Source organism: Nematolebias whitei, chromosome 12 (assembly GCF_014905685.2).
Source record: "Nematolebias whitei isolate Nwh7 chromosome 12, NemWhi1, whole genome shotgun sequence".
In the NCBI taxonomy this organism is placed as follows: domain Eukaryota; kingdom Metazoa; phylum Chordata; class Actinopteri; order Cyprinodontiformes; family Rivulidae; genus Nematolebias; species Nematolebias whitei.
Genome location: NC_056509.1, coordinates 28560196 through 28577237, shown reverse-complemented (window position 1 = coordinate 28577237; position 17042 = coordinate 28560196). Strand labels below are relative to the sequence as shown.

The 17042-nt window shown below is 37.5% G+C and overlaps 1 protein-coding gene across 1 annotated transcript in view; it reads right to left on the bottom strand.

The window, feature by feature from the left end:
* Positions 1-7424, bottom strand: part of itpkb (inositol-trisphosphate 3-kinase B) — a 34980-nt gene extending 27556 nt beyond the window's left edge. The window contains exons 1-4 of the mRNA XM_037685377.1: positions 6923-7424; positions 3005-3190; positions 1865-2015; positions 259-534 (exon numbers count right to left, since the gene is read on the bottom strand). Coding sequence (XP_037541305.1) covers positions 259-534; positions 1865-2015; positions 3005-3051 — 474 coding nt within the window. The 5' untranslated portion in view covers positions 3052-3190; positions 6923-7424. The remainder of the gene's footprint in view (positions 1-258; positions 535-1864; positions 2016-3004; positions 3191-6922) is intronic.
* Between the last annotated feature and the right edge of the window lie 9618 nt (positions 7425-17042).

The following is a 17042-nucleotide window of genomic DNA, read 5'->3' as shown; positions in this document are numbered from 1 at the left end:
TATATATTCACATTTAAACCTAAAAGACAGCATTCAAATTTCTTACAACTTTTTTCTTGTCATAAAAGATAAAGATAGAAAGAGACGTGGTCTCCCACTCTCCACGTTTGAGTTGTTCTTTCAAATCTCTTACAGATTTTATCACTTGGTTACTAAATCAAAACAAATCCTTTGGGTATTTCTTTTTATTGTGTGCTGTTTGCTTTAGCTGATATAAAAGTGACGAGTGAATAAGAAAAGAAAAGAAAATGAACTCACCTCAACGTTTTGCAGCTCTCTGTGGATCTGCAGCATCTGCGCCTGCCGCCTCCTCTCCTCTCGCCTCTCTCCTCCTCTCGTCTCTTCTCCCGTCTCCTCCTGCCCGTCTCCTTCCCCTCTCTCTCCACCACTCAGGCGTCGGATGCGCTGGCCCACGTATACTCCAAGGTGCTCCGGGCTTCGTGGGGATGGGGAGCGAGGACGGGTTGGAGAGCTGGGCGGGAACAACGTTGGAGTGGGGAAGACGAAGGCTTGGCCCAGAGTTTGGGGGCTTGTCTGAACCAAAAAGACATTGAGAGTTAATGAATGTCAGTAATTTTGGCTCTATTAACAGAAGCAGTTATTTATGTTTCTTCTTGTGTAGTTATCAGCTGAAGTAGCAGGAAGCTGCTACCAAAGAAATGCCTGACAGTATGTTTTAATTATTAGGGGTCAAACAAACAAACAAAAGAAATAAGAAATTGAAGAAAGTGACTATTATTAAGAACAAACCAATAACAGAGTTAACCCTTTACTGCACAGTATGCAATACGAAAACATACCCTTTTTAAAGCAAATTCCTACTATTTAAAAAATATATATTTGAACCTTTTCACTGAAGGCGGGGGCACATGTATGAAATAACATTTAAACCTACAAAAATCTAACTTTCCCACACTGATTGTGATGATGAGTCGTGTGAAGAGCTTCTCAACACACACACAGACTTTTCTTATATTTGCATTACTGAAAAAAAATACTACAATAATATATGATAAGTTATGCTCTACTTATATCATGTGTTTTTATCTTTTTTATTATTCAGTAAATTGGGTATGTTGCTAAACGGCAACATTGTGCAGTTATGGAGCAATGTCAGTGTGTAGAACTAGTAAGTTTCTTTAATTCTTCAATGTCTGCACACAAAATACAGAAAGATAATAGATAAATGATGGATAGGACAGAAATCTATTCATAAATTGATTATCTGCCAATTCTTCCTAATTAAGTCAGGTAAATAAAAAATAAAAAATAATGTGAACAAGTAAACCATAATTGGCTTCTTCTTTTATGGCGCTCAGGACAGTCAAGTAAAAAAATGCCCCATCAACAGAGTAACACACGGATGACTTACCGGTAAGTTAAAGTTTTAGATTATTTCCAAGTGTCATGACAGCAATACTGAACTAAATGGTAAAACACAAGAACCTCTCATTTATAGAAGCAAAACAGGAGAAAAAAATCTCTAGATAAAGAGACAATCAAGCTCATCTTGAGAGGACAAAAAAACTCAATAAATGTTCTCAAAAAATCAGTCAAAACTGATACAGGCTCAGCCGTTCTCAACTTCTAGATCATCTTTTTCTTCAACTGAATTCAATTCTTCCAAATTTTTAGAAACATAATAATGTATTCAGGCAGTATGTAGAGATACTGAGTTTTGCTTCTACGACAAATTACATAACCTAATAATTACAACAATGTTTAAGTCCTATTTAATGATTTTTTTCTTGACAAGAGGCTAAGCAGTAATTGGAATAGAAAATATAGTTTCAACAAAAAGCTTGAAGTAGTAGGTAGTACAAGCAGGGGAACTACTGCATTAGAAAAGTTTAGTTTTGCCCACCTTGGGGCTTGTTGGACTGTAAAGACTTCCTCCGAGTAACGGACAGTAGGTGCTTCGATCTGGAACCGGCAGCACAGGTCGTCCGACTGAACTGGCTTTGGCTCGGGAGGTGGTGCTGGAAGAACCAGGCTGGGGGTGAAACTGATTACTGCTGCAGAGAAGAGAGCAAAAACTGGATGATTTGTCTGTCGTTGTGGCTCACCGTGTTACAACTGGTTGTAAATGTGTATTAAAAATGTGTTCAGATGTTGTGCATAACTTAAATAACGTGCCTAATTATACATGACAAGCAAAACTACTAACATTGAAGAATGTATTTTATTTGTCTCGTCCAGTTCTACAAATATCAGCTGTTATTCCACAAATACAACAATCTGGCAAAGCTCAAACAATTCATGATTAAAAGGGAAAAACAAGAAAAATCTTATATAACTGGCTCCCTTCTTTATCACATAATATTATGCTTATGCAAACTTTCTTCCAGAACAAAAACTCAAAAACAAAATTACCTATAAACATAAAATATTTAATTATAGTGTGCCATAAGTTTTAAAAATATCATGACTTATTTTCTTTATAAATTTATTAATTCAACATCTAGATCATTCCATAGTTTTACTTTATGTACCAAGACCCAAACCTGCTTGGGTTTAATTCTTAAAAATTAACTTTTAAATTAAATTTCCTCCAAGGAGCGTCATCACTGACTCTCAGTAGAGAACATCTAAAAACTATTTTGGCAGCAGTTATTGTTTTCGCTTTGTGCGTAACTACCATAATCAAGTTTTTAGGTTAGATAAATCTTTCAATTTCAGTCAATTTGACCTGTACAGTATATTAACATTTGACATTCAACTTATGGTCTTCTGCAGTTTTTGTGTAAAATAAGCTAAACTAAATACAAAACAGTACACAAACTCCAACGGTGTATGACAGTAATCGGATTAATACATTTTACAGTTGATGGTAAATAGCTGTTTAAAAAACACAATTAAAAAGTGTCTGTATGTGAAAGTAAACCCAAAACATGCTGAATGTTTTTGATGCATCAGCAATAAAGCTTATTGTCACCAGTCTGATCTAACAGCTTCTCACTAGAAAAAACCCTTTAAAAGTAAAAACAAAAGAGCAGTGCTGTACCTGTTCATGACTCCAAGGCCGTTCAGGTTTAAGGCAGAGGCTGCCATCCCCACGGCCAGGCCAGGGGTTTTAGGTGCTGGGTACACATCTGACAATGTCCCCTGAAGCTGCGGGGGGGTTCTGTCAAACAGCTCTCAGTGTTCCCTCCTGAGCAGCTCCACCATGCAACAAAGTTTGTAGCCACTGCTGGAAATCAACAAGAAAAAACCCAGAAGAGTTCACTTTATTATAACTCCTGTTTGCATCATGGGCTAAAGGGCGATCTCATTTTCTTATTAATAATAAATAAGAAGACAAAATTTATGATGTTAATTAAAAAAAAACAGAATTTAGCAATAAATAACAGACTAAGAAAAGGAAACAAAAGGATAAATAATAGATACATTTTGTTAATAATTTGCACTTTTTCCAGTCATATTCAGACACTTTTGTGATAATTAGAAACAGCTTCCTTCTTACAAAGCCTGCTATCTTATATTACTTTACTTTAAAAAAAAAACTTTTTAGGTTTCAATGAACACCCTTTTTTAGGGGAAATAGGAAGATGATTTTTTTAAAAGCCAGAATTAAGGATACAGAAAAACAAGCTGAGGTGGAAGGTCTGAGTAAGAGAAAATGGCAATAAATGAAAAGTTAAATGTAAAAAAAAACCCAAAAAACAGGAAAAACCTCATAAGCTCATCCAAGGAATATTTTGATGTAGATGTAGTTATATAAGAAGCTCAGCGCGATTGAGATAGCATTGTTTTGGCAGACGACAGATGATGACAACAGCTGAGTTTGACACTAAAAGTGGAATTAAAAATATGTTCCTTTGTCTGTTTTTCACAGGAAGCCTACAAACTTGTTCTTTTTCCCCTCTGCTCTTATGTAATTTAATAATATATATCATCTCAAAATAATATGATTAGCTGGTTTTACAGATACTCAGATTAAATTTGGTGTGGTAGTAACAGAGCATCATCTTCATTACATATCCAAGTGATTCACAATGCACAAGATTTTGGCTTAAAACTCAATCCAAACTCAAACCACTGGGAGGATTTTATTTTAATAACTCAGTGAATTTAATGCATATCAATCTCAAACTGGTGTGGTATTAGCTTAGAGTCATCCTCGGTACATCCTCTGAGAGGTAAAACATCTTCCATGAGATCACATCATTTACAAGGTTCAACTAAAACAGCTACAACTCCGTTTCTTCTCGACGTAAGACGGTTTTAGTGTAAAACATGAAAGACTGTGGGGGGATTCCTTAAAGAATGCTAAACTTTTATTATTTCACTTTTTTTCCCCCAGCATATACAGATTTTAACTAAATTATTTTCAGAAACCATTAAATGTTGTGCCTAAGCGGTTTCAGCGTTCTGGTCAGAAAACTGGGCTTTTTGACTCATGAATCAACAGAGATAAGAGGAAAGCTGCAGAAACGGATGCACAGCTTTAGTTTTATCGATCACTAAGGTCAAACACTGAGTAGTAGGTTGCGGTTTCATGTCTTGCTGGGAAATAAACTATGCAAATTGGCTTCACTGTGCAACACGGGCGGACGACTGCAGAGGAAAAGTGCCTCATGGGAAGTAACGTCGCACCTCTACACAGCACTCTTCAAAGATCGTTTCGATTAATTACACCGGGGAGCAGACTCACTGAAGCGTTAAAATATCTGTAACAAAATATCCACGAGTCATGATTTTGGACTTGTAGTTTGCTCTGAGGACATGCCATTCTTCCCGTGCAAAGCAGCCAACAAGCACAGGAAAACTGAAGCTAATTATTGCATTTCTTTTTCTTTGTTACTTCACCATAACCATTTATTAACACTACAGACATCAAGTCTGAACCGTTGATGCAAACATGGGATTTCCTTATTGGGGGACGATGCAGTTAGTGAGAAACAACAAAACTCGTGCCTCAAGTGGCTTCAAATTGTAAGAGCTGCTTTTTTTTAACTCTGTTTTGCTCTCCTTGTGTGATAATCCAGAAGGTTGTGGTGAAAATGATTTAAAGCCTTGTGTAACCCGAAAGACAGACACAGACTGGGTGACCAGAGAGGTGTGCTCATGATTTTGGATCAGTTATCTATTCGTAATCTTTCATGCAGAAGCAGCAGATTTATGTTCTGTCAACCAGAGTGTAATGAAGCAGCACCGGGCAACATTTTCACTTTCCCCTTTCAGAGATCCTCCCTTTACTGATCCATTCACCGCACATCTGATGATGCTTTAAGGAAAGAAACAGTCAAAGTCAGCGTCACGACACCAGACCAACAAAGAGAGTACTGTTTTTGTATGAAAGAGAAATATTTTAACTCAGAGCTAGTCTAAATGCAGGCATGCCCAACTCTAGACAGCTGCTTGCCTTTTAAATTGAATTATTTGTTCATAACATACTAATCTCATTCAAATCTAAGCAGCACATTGTACTGTTTTAGCAGAAATTAAATATTAAAAGTCAATAAATAGGGAGGCAGATGTTTTTTTTTCCAGATAGCTCAACCCATAAAGTCGTTAAACAGGTCAAACCTGCAAACGCCTCGTCTTTGAACCAGCTTTAGAGCTTCAGCTGATTTATCACGCCGAGCAGCAGGATCACGTCCAATTTCAAACTGTCCGCCTGCCCACACGAGTGGGCAGAGAAAAACCTCCACAGACAAATAAACAAAACAAAAATCGACTTACGAAGACGTTCAAAGAGGAGAACGGTGATTAATGTTCGGAGGAATGTTACGAGGAAACGGAATGATGGCTTTCCTTTCAGTTTGTGCTGAAAGGAAAGCCATGTCAACACTCGCCTGCTGTACATTCTCAAAGTTTATTACCTGCGAAGGTGAAAGGTGACTCGGGGAAACACGTTTTACTCTATCTTCATGTAATGCGTGTATATGTTTAAGGTTATCACAATAAGTTTCCTCACTCCACGATAACATATTGGTATCACAAAATATGAACATTAGCCACGGCTGCAGACTTTATTGCTCATTAAAAACAGATGGGATGCTCAGAGCTCCTCTTCTCACCTGAAGCTCAGGAGAAAAAGGCTTAAGAGAACCTGAATTAGCTGAAGCAGCAATTAAAACAGATGATTAATTATATTTATGAAAACATGTAGCGCCCATTTTCTTTAAAATAATATTGTTGTTGTTTTATCTTTTGTTAATGCTATCAGAATATTTTGTAGTTTTAAACAGCTAACAGACAGGGAAATGGTTTATTTTGAAAAAAAAAAAAAAAAAATGACAAGTATTTTTTTTTTTTGTAGAAAATCAAAATAGGTAAATTCATTTTATATTTTAAGACAAGCTAAAATAACCAGATTTGGGATGTCACTACTTCTTAAGCCTCAAAGCTATTAATATTATCCACATAAACAGTGACGCTGAATACAAAGTTAATTTGATTTGAATATTATACTCATACAATTTGATGTTATCTAATAAATTGTACATGACTGTAATTAGATTTGAACATGGATCTGTGCTGAACTGAATCGGGACTTATTTTTGTCGTGTTTATGTTGAAGCATTTACATTAATCAGTGATTTGTTGACTGATGATTTAATAGTTTGTTATTGATAGTTTGCACAGAATAAAAAGATCTGCTGAATGAGTAAATAAAGTCTAGCTTTAGTTTAGACTGAGAACTCCAGGTTGACCTAAAAACACAAAGAATAAAAAAAATAAAGCAGCTGGTTAGAGGACTCCAAAAACACATTTCAAGAGCATTCATGAGCAGAGACTTACAGAGACAATCAGTTGCGGAAAAATTCCTGACATACTTGAACTCACCACTGATTAAAAAGACGTCTGCGACTAAAAAAATTTAAAAAAACAAATCAGAAGTTTCGCCTCGGCGCTCATAAAGTGTAACCATCAGAAACAACGTGTTTATAACTGAGGGAGTGCTGACATGTCTTACCTCCCGAACCTTTTTTGTTTTTCCCGGCTGGTACCGACAGCTCAGTCCCTGGAGAGGACGTCTCTCTGCGGCCGGTGCACGCGAGCCTACCAACGGTCGTGCTGCACCATCTTCGTGTTTTCTCGGGCGGTTTGTGTCGCGAGCGAACTCCGTTTGACGCAAGTTTGCTGCTTCTTCTTCTTCTTCACCTTATCTTCTTCCCTCCCACTCAAATAAAGAGAGATAAAAAGAGAAAATCCACCTCCGCTCAAGTTGAACATGAGCCTTTTTCTTCGACTAGCATCTGGCCGCTACTCGGACAAACTTCCACCCGTTTCCGAAGAGTTCGGCGGCCAGCTCTGCCCGCTGCCTCCCCGGACTGCGGAGGGTCTTTTACGGTTGAAGATGTCTGTTGTGATGCGTTGCTCGACAGCTCTCTGTGAGGAAAAGCTTTTTGTTTCTGAAGCCGGAAGCTACGAGAAGACAGCCTCTTTCTCTCTCTACCTCCCTCTGACCGGCTCCTCTCGATGGAAGAAGACGGAAAAAAAAAAAAAAAAAAGAAATACCGAGCACGCGCAGCCTTTCAGGCGTGTTTAGGCACGTGCAGTGCGGGGAAGCCCTCGCGTGCATGCGCTCGAGCGCACGTTTACAACACACTAGTAGCAAATGAAATATTACTGCTGCTACCACAGCTGCAGCTGCTATTGTTGTGTTTGTTGTGCAGATTCAAAGTTCACTCCGAATATTTTTTTTTCTTTCTGTTTTTGTTTTTCTGTTCGTGTAGCATCTTACTTTTGTATCCTTGGAGCTTTCTTTATTTGTCATTCGCACCGAACGAAATTGTGTACACAGGGTCCCAGTTACATCCAACAATAAAATGTAAAAAAAAAAAAAAAACAATCTTAAGATATGAGCTAAGAAAATGTTAACTAAAAATGTGCTAAGCACTAATAGCATAAAAACAATAGTACACCAAACAGCAGCACGGACATGAGTCTGTGTGCGCAGATGAGTACGAATGAACACAGTAACATGAAACAGCAGCAACATGATGTGATTTTTCACAGTGATTATCCTGGTTAGAGGTTCATGAGTCCAACAGCCTCAGTCTAGCGATTCTACACTTAATTCCCCTTAACCTCCTGCCTGAGGGGAGCGGGGCAAAAAGTGTGTGTGCTTGGTGTGTGGGGTCCTTCATGATGCAGGTGGCCCTCTTCCTGCATCTGGAGGTGTAAATGTCTGCGATGGTGGGGAGACTGACTCCAACAGACTTCTGTGCAGCCTTCACCACTCTCTGCAAAGCTTTTCTTTCTGCAGCTGTGCAGCCTCCATGCCACACGTTGATGCTGGAGCACAGGATGCTCTCCACTGCACACCTTAGGAAGGAGGTGAGGACTGAGCTTCCCAGAACAGCTCATCTCCACCGCCTGAGGAAGTAGAGTCTCAAGGGCAGCAGTAGGGTTATTATTTTGAGTAAAGCAAAAATGTATAAAAACTTCTTACATCAGTAAATGAAAAAATGAACATAACACAAAACACTTTTTGTATCAAATCATCCATAGAAATGAAATAAAAACTAAACTGCATTAAAACTACAGGTCTTCACATAATCAAACAGTACAGATTCTTCTCTCTATGTAGTCATCAGACGCATTCATATTTGTGACGGTTAATTTTATTTTTGTTTTATGTTTTTTTTTTTTTTTTTTTGGTTGTTCAGATGATAATGCATGTTTTTAAAATTTCCTCAGTTATGTATTATCTGTCGTTGATTCCTCGTCAGCTCTTCAGTAATAAATCTGCCTTGATTTTCTTTGCTCGGGTGTTTTCTGCTCGTCTGTTTATTTAGTGTCCGTTTACGCGGCTGCCTCCTCTCATAATAAATCTTCGGCTGGTGTAGGACATTTGATAGCCTCAGTTTATGAATTCAATTTGAAGTCGTTTTTGGACTTTGTTATTTTCACGTGTAGTGTCCTCATTTGTTTGGCGCTTTATAAACTTAAAAAAAAATCTTTATTAAACTTTTATCTTTGTGCTTCCTGTATTTTAATCGTCTTTATGTCTGACTCTGTGAATATTGTTTAAAAGTTGCCTCAAACAAAAGGGTTAAAAACACTACACTTATAAATATTCATTATATGTTATTATTGCCTGCTGCTGAAGGTGAAAGGGCAATAATGGGTGTCCTCTTGTCTGTGGGCGTGCTTGTCTTTGTTTGTTTGTCCGTTAGCAAAATATCTCATGAACCACAAGACTGACTTTAATGAAACCTTGAGAAAATTGTCATTGGATGCACATCTACAAAGTGTTATTTTTTGGAAACAATCCAAGCTAGCTGCAACAGCCAAGGAATCATGAAACACACAAAAATGGCTACAGCACTATCAATTTTACAGATATTAAATTACAATTTGGTGTGGTAGTAGCTAAGCATCATTTACAACACATACTTCAGCACTCCACGTTGTCAAACATCTTTGCCTAAATCTTTGGCATCTGTTGATTTCAGCTGTTGGCTTGTTAGTAAAACATCTCCAGAACCACTGGATGGATTTTAATAAAACTCTTAACATAACCAGTAGATGCACATCAGAATCAGCTTTTATTGTCATTGCACAGAAGCACAATACAATTTCATTTCAGTACAGCCCATCCAAAGAAACAAAAAGACAACCAAACATCATAAGACATGGGTAGACGGGTGCCTGAGGCTGCAGCCATCATGGGAGGTGCTGCCCTTTTTGTTAGATAAGGAAAAGGGAAACACGAGGAAAGAAGAGGTTAAAAAAAAAATCATATCTCACACAGTGTATAACAAAGAAGCAATTTCACAGGACAAAGAGCAGAAGCAGGGCAGATAGGGGAAGGAGCGGGAGGAGAAAAATGTGTCCGCCTTCACTGAGAACTGGAAGGAAAAAAAACATCTACAACTGACTAACTTTTGAGGTCAACCGAAGTCAAGTCAGCCACAGCTAATCTACATTAGTCAACACAAAAATTGCCTATGATTTAGTTTTACAGTCAGGGAGCTAAAGTCATGTGTGATAGTAGCTGAGAGTCATCCTCAAAACTTACTCTGAGTGTTAACAGATCTGGTAAAAAAAAAAAAAATTCATGAGGATTGACCAAAAAGACAAAAACTCTCTTTTCTTGAGATGGTTTTAGTCTAAAACTCTAGCGTAAAAGATGGTGAGTGACATGTGTCCCTTAAATCATGGGCGTCCAAAGTGTGGCCATTTGTGGCCCGTGGAGTGATTTTGTGCAGCCCACAACTGCAATTTAAGAATTGTATAATTTTGGCCAGCAGGCTTAAGAGGTCGATGCAGACTTTCTGCAAGTTAGATGGTAATCCTTTTTTTATATAATGTTAGGTTTAACAGCTAAATGGATGAAAAACAATCTTCTCAAAATGAGCAATATTAAGCAAAATACAAACCTTTGGCTATAATCTTTTTATTTTCACTTCATGGTAAAAAGCACCAAAAACCTTTACTGATTTCTGCCAGGAAACTTTTGAATAATGATTCATAAAACGTGACTAAATATTGCAGTTGATAAAAAAATCAAGAGGGAAATTGGACTTTCTTTTAAATAATATAATGTGGTGTCATCTGCATACGAGTTGATCAACTTTATCAAATCTTCTATGAATCTGTTGTAGCTTACTCAATTTACACTTTTGTTATTGAGAACAGCCTAAAAAGGAGAAAACAACAAACATAGACCCAACAAATAAAATAAATCCAATCCTTTTTAATGAAAAAATATAAGCTTAGTGTTTATGAGGCTTTTAATGTTTTGGAACAACAGCAATTTAAAACTCTTTCCCCACCAAAATTAAACTTTTGTCTTTTCTCTACGTTGAGAGTTAAATTTATATTTTTGTGACCCGTGAGTCCTTTCATCTTAGTTTTGGCACGCATATGATCAAACGTTTGGACACCCCTGCCTTAAATGAATGATTTACCTTGAAAAGTCTTTGTGACATTTTTCTTTACACCTTTATAATTTGCTTTAGTTTCTTGTCATATTTTAATGTGAACTATAGAGAACAACTGTTTGATCAGTCATAACAATAAGAGATTTGCTTAAACCGAATCACACTTAATCTTTCATTCTGTAATGCATCCATGGTTGAATATATGTTTACTCCAGGTCTACCTGCCTGTAATGAGACCATGTGCTGAAAACTGATGATTTGAATATGGCCAGGGTAGTAAAATTTATTTGCCACCCACAGAGAGCAATAAATCAGCCTCGGGCCATTTCCCTGAAAAGAGTAAAAGTAAAAAGTGAGTCTTTTAAATATTTTTGCCCCAACACTGATACATGCAGAAACAAAGAGAGATACCAGAAAGTTTGAAGTTCTGTTGTCTCTGCAGTGACCACAATAAACAGCTCAGATTTAAACCTTTTTTTTTTTTTTTGTTTTTGGTTGTGTAGGACATTAACTATACCCCGTGGACTATGATGTTTGCATATGACATTGTGATCTGTGGTGAGAACAGGGAACAGGTGGAAGAGAATTTGGAGAGGTGGAGGTATGCATTTTAAAGAAGAGGAATGAAGCCATAGTAAGACAGAGTACGTGTGTGAATGAGAGGGAGGTCAGTGTAACAGTGCGGCTACAAGGAGCAGAGGTCACAAAGGTGCAGGACTTCAAGTACTTAGGGTCCACTGTCCAGGAAAATGGGGAGTGTGGTAAAGAGGTGAAGAAGAGACTCCAGGCAGGATGGAGTGAATAGAGAAAAGTTTCAGGAGTAATTTATGACAAGAAGGTGTCAGCAAAGGTCAAAGGAAAAGTTTACAAGACAGTGGTGACACCAGCTATATTATATGGTCTGGAGACAGTGGTAATGACAAAAAAGACAGGAGAAAGAACTGGAAGTGGCAGAAATGAAGATGTTGAGGTTCTCCTTAGGAGTGACAAGGATGGATAAGATTAGAAATGAGATCATCAGAGGTACAGCACTGGTTGAACAACTGGGAGATAAAGATAGAGAGGCCAGACTGAGATGGTTTGGACATGTCCAGAGGAGGGACAGTGGGTTTATTGATAAAAGATGTTAGAAATGCAGCTGCCAGGAAAAAGACAAAGAGAAGAAACATGGATGCAGTTAGAGAGGACATGGAGGTAGTTGGAGTGAGGACAGAGGATGCAGAGGACAGAGTGAGATGGAGGAGGATGAAAGCCGAAAGAAAAAGTAGGACATTAACTATAGATAAATTAATGATCAATGTGCACATTTAAATAGTGAAATGTTCTTCTTTGTGTATTTCTGCACGAGGGGAACCTCCCAAAAAGCTCAGATTAAGTTCTGTTTTATGAAAGTTGCAGCGACTGATCAGCTTGTTGCCTTGGTTACGTGGATATGAGACTCCTGCCCGTGTTTCAGTTTCAGACTGAGAAGTTTATTTGAAGTATGTGCGCAGTGAGAGACAACAGCAGGCTGTAGAAAAAGGTTTTACTTCAAAATAGCTTTTTGAAATACACTATTTGGTCCTTTTATTTGTACAGACAATTAAAATAAATCTGTTGAGCTATTAAGTATTAAGGCCATACTAAAAATTTCACCCACTAGATTTTGGGGGGGTTATTTTTTACACAAAAAGCAACAGAATTTCACTTAGATTAAATGTGTTTCTTTAATCCCCTGGTTATAAAATATATAAAATCCTTAAAATATTCTACAAAGAAAATGTGATTTTGACCCAAAAACAAAGAACATTCCTTGCTGTAAAACATGTTTAACTGCATAGACATATATTTAAACAATCGTCTTCCTTTCTCCAATAATATTTGCCCCCCCCCCCCCCCCAAAAAAAAATAAATAAATAAATAAATAAATAAATAAAAGAAGTGAAGTTCAGCATGAAGCATCTCTTCATCTGTCCTGGATTCAAGTGAGATTCTGTTGATGCAAGAAAGTGCTTCTCCCTCTAGTGGCTTTTCTGAGCATTGCAAGCTAACCGTGCTATGTTTTACTTTGGATAAATTAACAGTACTTTGCATCTTTAAACATAAACTAAACAGTTTCCCCATAACAAAAAATATCAATTTCAACACATCAGCACACCATGAAAGACTCCAGACCTGCCCATATTTGTCCAACAATATCTGGAAAGAGAATTTGCATGCTAAAGACAACTACTCTTCAGGAAGTGGAGACAAAATCTTTTTAGCTTATTTGCTTGACAGATTTATCATAATGCAAAGCTGAATTCAGAAACCAGGCCACAGATGTCCTGTCTGTTTAAATTAGCTCATACTGTAAATTCTTGTTTTATGGTCTGCAGTCTTAGCTGCGAGTTGACAACTTTAGGGAAACCTTGATTTCAAAGAAAAGGCTGAGACACAGTTTAAATTTGCTGCATAAAACCACACCGAAACAATAGATATATTAAACATTTAATATATTTGTATGAAATATGAATATAACAACCAGCATTGTTAACTGACTGTGTAATTTGAGTTATGTGACAGGGAACCAGAATAAAGCAGTTTATACACCTGTGGAAATGGTAAGGAGTTGTGGTTGTGGGCTTTGGGTTCTTTTGTTACTTATTACATATATTGGTTTGTGGTTTTGTCATATTTCCGAGTATTATCAGTCATGTTTATGTTTTCATTCTCTTGTTGCTGTGAGCCCTGTTGGCTTGCCCTTAATTTTTTTGTTTTTAAAATGCAAATTTTAACATTAAGTTCTTCTGTCTCTGAGTTTATATTTCAGTCCTTTTACACACTGCCACATCACATGACTTCAAATTTGATCTTTTTAATTATTTGCTCAGAACTGCAAGTATTTATTATAAATCAAAGGGTCAATGTGAACCATTGTGTTTTTGTTGGTTTTAATCCAAAAGCTACTAAGATGTAAAACAAATGAAGTTTTATTATACATACAAGCCAAAATCTAGCAAATAATACTTATCAATTGGTCATCATTTTCTCTGATTGCTTAAGATTAACGTCATCATTGTTTATTGAAAAATCTTGATCCAAAGGAGTATTTTATACATTTTTGAATGCATTAAGGTGAAGCTCTCAGATGGTGATCACTGGATGTCATCTACAGCTGGTTAGCTTCAGGAGTCAGTCTGGTGCAAGATGGCAACCACAGCTAATTGTCATTGGCCAAAAAGGATGACTGTGGCTCTGGTAGTTCTGCAGATGTTGGGCTAATGTTTGGTGAGGGGGGTGGCTGAGATTGTGCAAAACTAAATTTAAAATGTTTGACCAAAGCGTGTACAAAGTACAACGCTGTCCTTAAGATCATTAATGTTTAAAACTAGCATGAAAGGGGACAGCTAATGTCTTCAAGGAATATAGGGCTTTATTTCTAATATATTTTTCTCATTTTTGTTGATGTATGTTATTTATATTTCAACTTTTTATTTTTAAGAAAACACTTGAACAGATTTGATCTCACTTGACTTTGTAATAACAATAAAAAAAAAAATCAGTTTGCCAATAAAAATCAAAATACCATATGGTACTGACTTCACACTTTGGCCCTAATCTTAACCCCAACCTAAAAAAAAAAAGATGTTTGACTGTATTAGAGCTGTGTTTTGTTCCCCATTAGGCCCACTGGTGTCAACAAGGTGGGTGATTATACCAGAAAACATTCTAAAGAGGTAACACAACCCAGTACACTCAAAGTCACACAGAAGGAAGTGTGTGAAAGGTGTTGTGTTTCATTACATTAACTCCCTGGCTGCCTGCTCTGGCTTTTAAACTAAACTGAACCCTGATAAGACCTAATCGTCCACAAAACAAGCGCACGCACACAAACAAAGCCCAAGAATGACGATCCTGTAAAGGTTTTAAAAGTTAAATGAATTTAAATTATTTTAGTTTCTTACTGGAGCCACTGATGAGGAAGAGATGTACCGTATTTTCCGGAGTATAAGTCGCATCAGTAAAAAAAAAAAAACAGAATCAGAATCAGAAGAATCAGAATAAACTTTATTGGAATTGCACCGAGGTACAGCGCGAATATGTACGTACAGTCGTCCGAAAGAAGGGCGGAGTGCACGAAGCTGCAACTACATGAGAGCGCGGCCATTTTATCCTTATCAGATAATAATCTTAGATAGGAAAAGGGGGAGAAACATGAGGGTAGATAGTGGTATTACAAAAAAAAAAAGATCTTTCACATCTTGTCTATCAGGACACGATTTGAGACATAAAAAAAACTCTACCAGCAAGCACAATTAAAACATGATTACATTTGCATTTGACATCAAGGTGTTGAGATTTGTCTATGAGCTTTTTTTTTCAGATCAGCCACAGTTTCTGAAGATGTGTTTTCAGCCAGCAGTTCTGTTAAGCCTGCACAGAGAGTTCTGGGGGGTGGGGTGGGGGTGGGGGGTGTTACGATAGATGAAGCTTTTGTCCTTGGGTACTCATGTCCCAGGAGAAATTTGATAGTCAGCCCGTCTCCGAGGCCATTGGGAGTCAGATTAGATAAGCTTGATTTTGTTTTTCTTCAGGCAGACAGATTTTTTTCTTCAGCCTTGAGTCCATCTGGGCGTTCTGGTTCCGAAAAAGCCTAATTGTGGAATTAAGTTTCACTGATCCATGCTATGAGTCTCCTTCAAGGTCGAACCCACCACGCTGACGAGTTACAACGAGATACAACAGCATCATGAAGAGGGAAAAAAACATATATTAGTCACTTTGGCGTATAAGTCACATTTATTATGCGTTGCTTCTGACCCGTTGTGTTTATTATGCATTTAGTTAATGGTCAAAATGGATTTATTTTGCCTGGGTGGCACAGCGCCATCCATCCATCCATCCATCCATCCAGAGCTGCTAGCTCTTCAGCGCTCCTCCACCTGCACCAGTTGAGTGAAGCGAGCGCACACAGGAGTACTCACTGTTGCAGTTCTTAGAAATTTAAAGCGTCAGTCAAAAATTACGTTATGAATATGGAACAAACATATATAAAAGTCGCAGGGCTGACAAATCTATGCAAAAAAACTGCAACTTATACATCGGAAAATACGGTAATCCTCCTACAAAATGACTTTTCTTCCCGCTTCTCAGCCTCAGTACATGATCATTATGAATATGGCTGCCTGCGTTTTTATCTATAAGTCCATCCAGTTGTTTCTCTCTTCCTTGTGTCCATATCTGACACCTGATCCTCGGAGTTTAGAGTTACCATTCACACGCACACAAAGACATGGAAGAGGTTGGGAGAGGGCACAGGTGGTTGACATTACATTAGGCAAACAGGTGTGAGCGCAGAGGGAAATATTTGCTCTGCGTCTTGGTGTTTGTTCAACATTCAAGAAGTTAGAGAAAGAATAAAAGAAGCAGAGTCATACGTGGAAATCCTTAGTGAAGTGCAGCCACTCGCTCCAGCTGGTTATCACCCGCTCTCCAGGTAAAAAGACACCTTCATGTGTTTCGTGTTTTGTGTTGTTAGGTTAGTTCTGCACATCTTCAGCTTGCATGTGCGTGGGATTACAACTTGTTTGCACAACGTTCTGACACAATGTTCATAAAAATCATCTGCATACTGCTTAAAGTAAATGTCAAAAACATTTATACGCAGATAAATGACAGCTGAGTCTTCTTCTGCATTACTACCTATAGATGCTGACACTCAAGTCTCCACAGTGTTTTTGTATTACTTTGTGTTCAATAACCAGCTTTATGTTTCCCTCACCTTAATTAAATCTGAAATTGTTTATGTATTACACAGACAGTTCATGTAAAACCATGACTGTGTGTGGTAATCCTAGTAGCGCAAACAAAAGTAACTCTCCTTTACCTTTTGAAGATGTTTTCAATTTTGAGATTTAAACTAAAAAGTAGAGGTGCGAGTTTGTAAATAGTAATAAGCAGCTCAGTTTTGACAGCTGAACTCACATGCAAACTAGAGATGCACGATATTGGATTGTTGGCCGATATTCGATACGTTAAAACTTATTTGGCCGGTACCAATATTTTATATACTTTCTTTTGTCAGAACATAGCCCTTAGACTTATTTGCTACAAAAATTGTGTAACAGCTGTAAGAGCTGGTGACATATATTCAGTAACAGTGATATGATATGCATAGCACTTTAACTTATATTAAATGTGCTGTACACTTGACGTCCAAATGTCCATAGTAAAACTCAT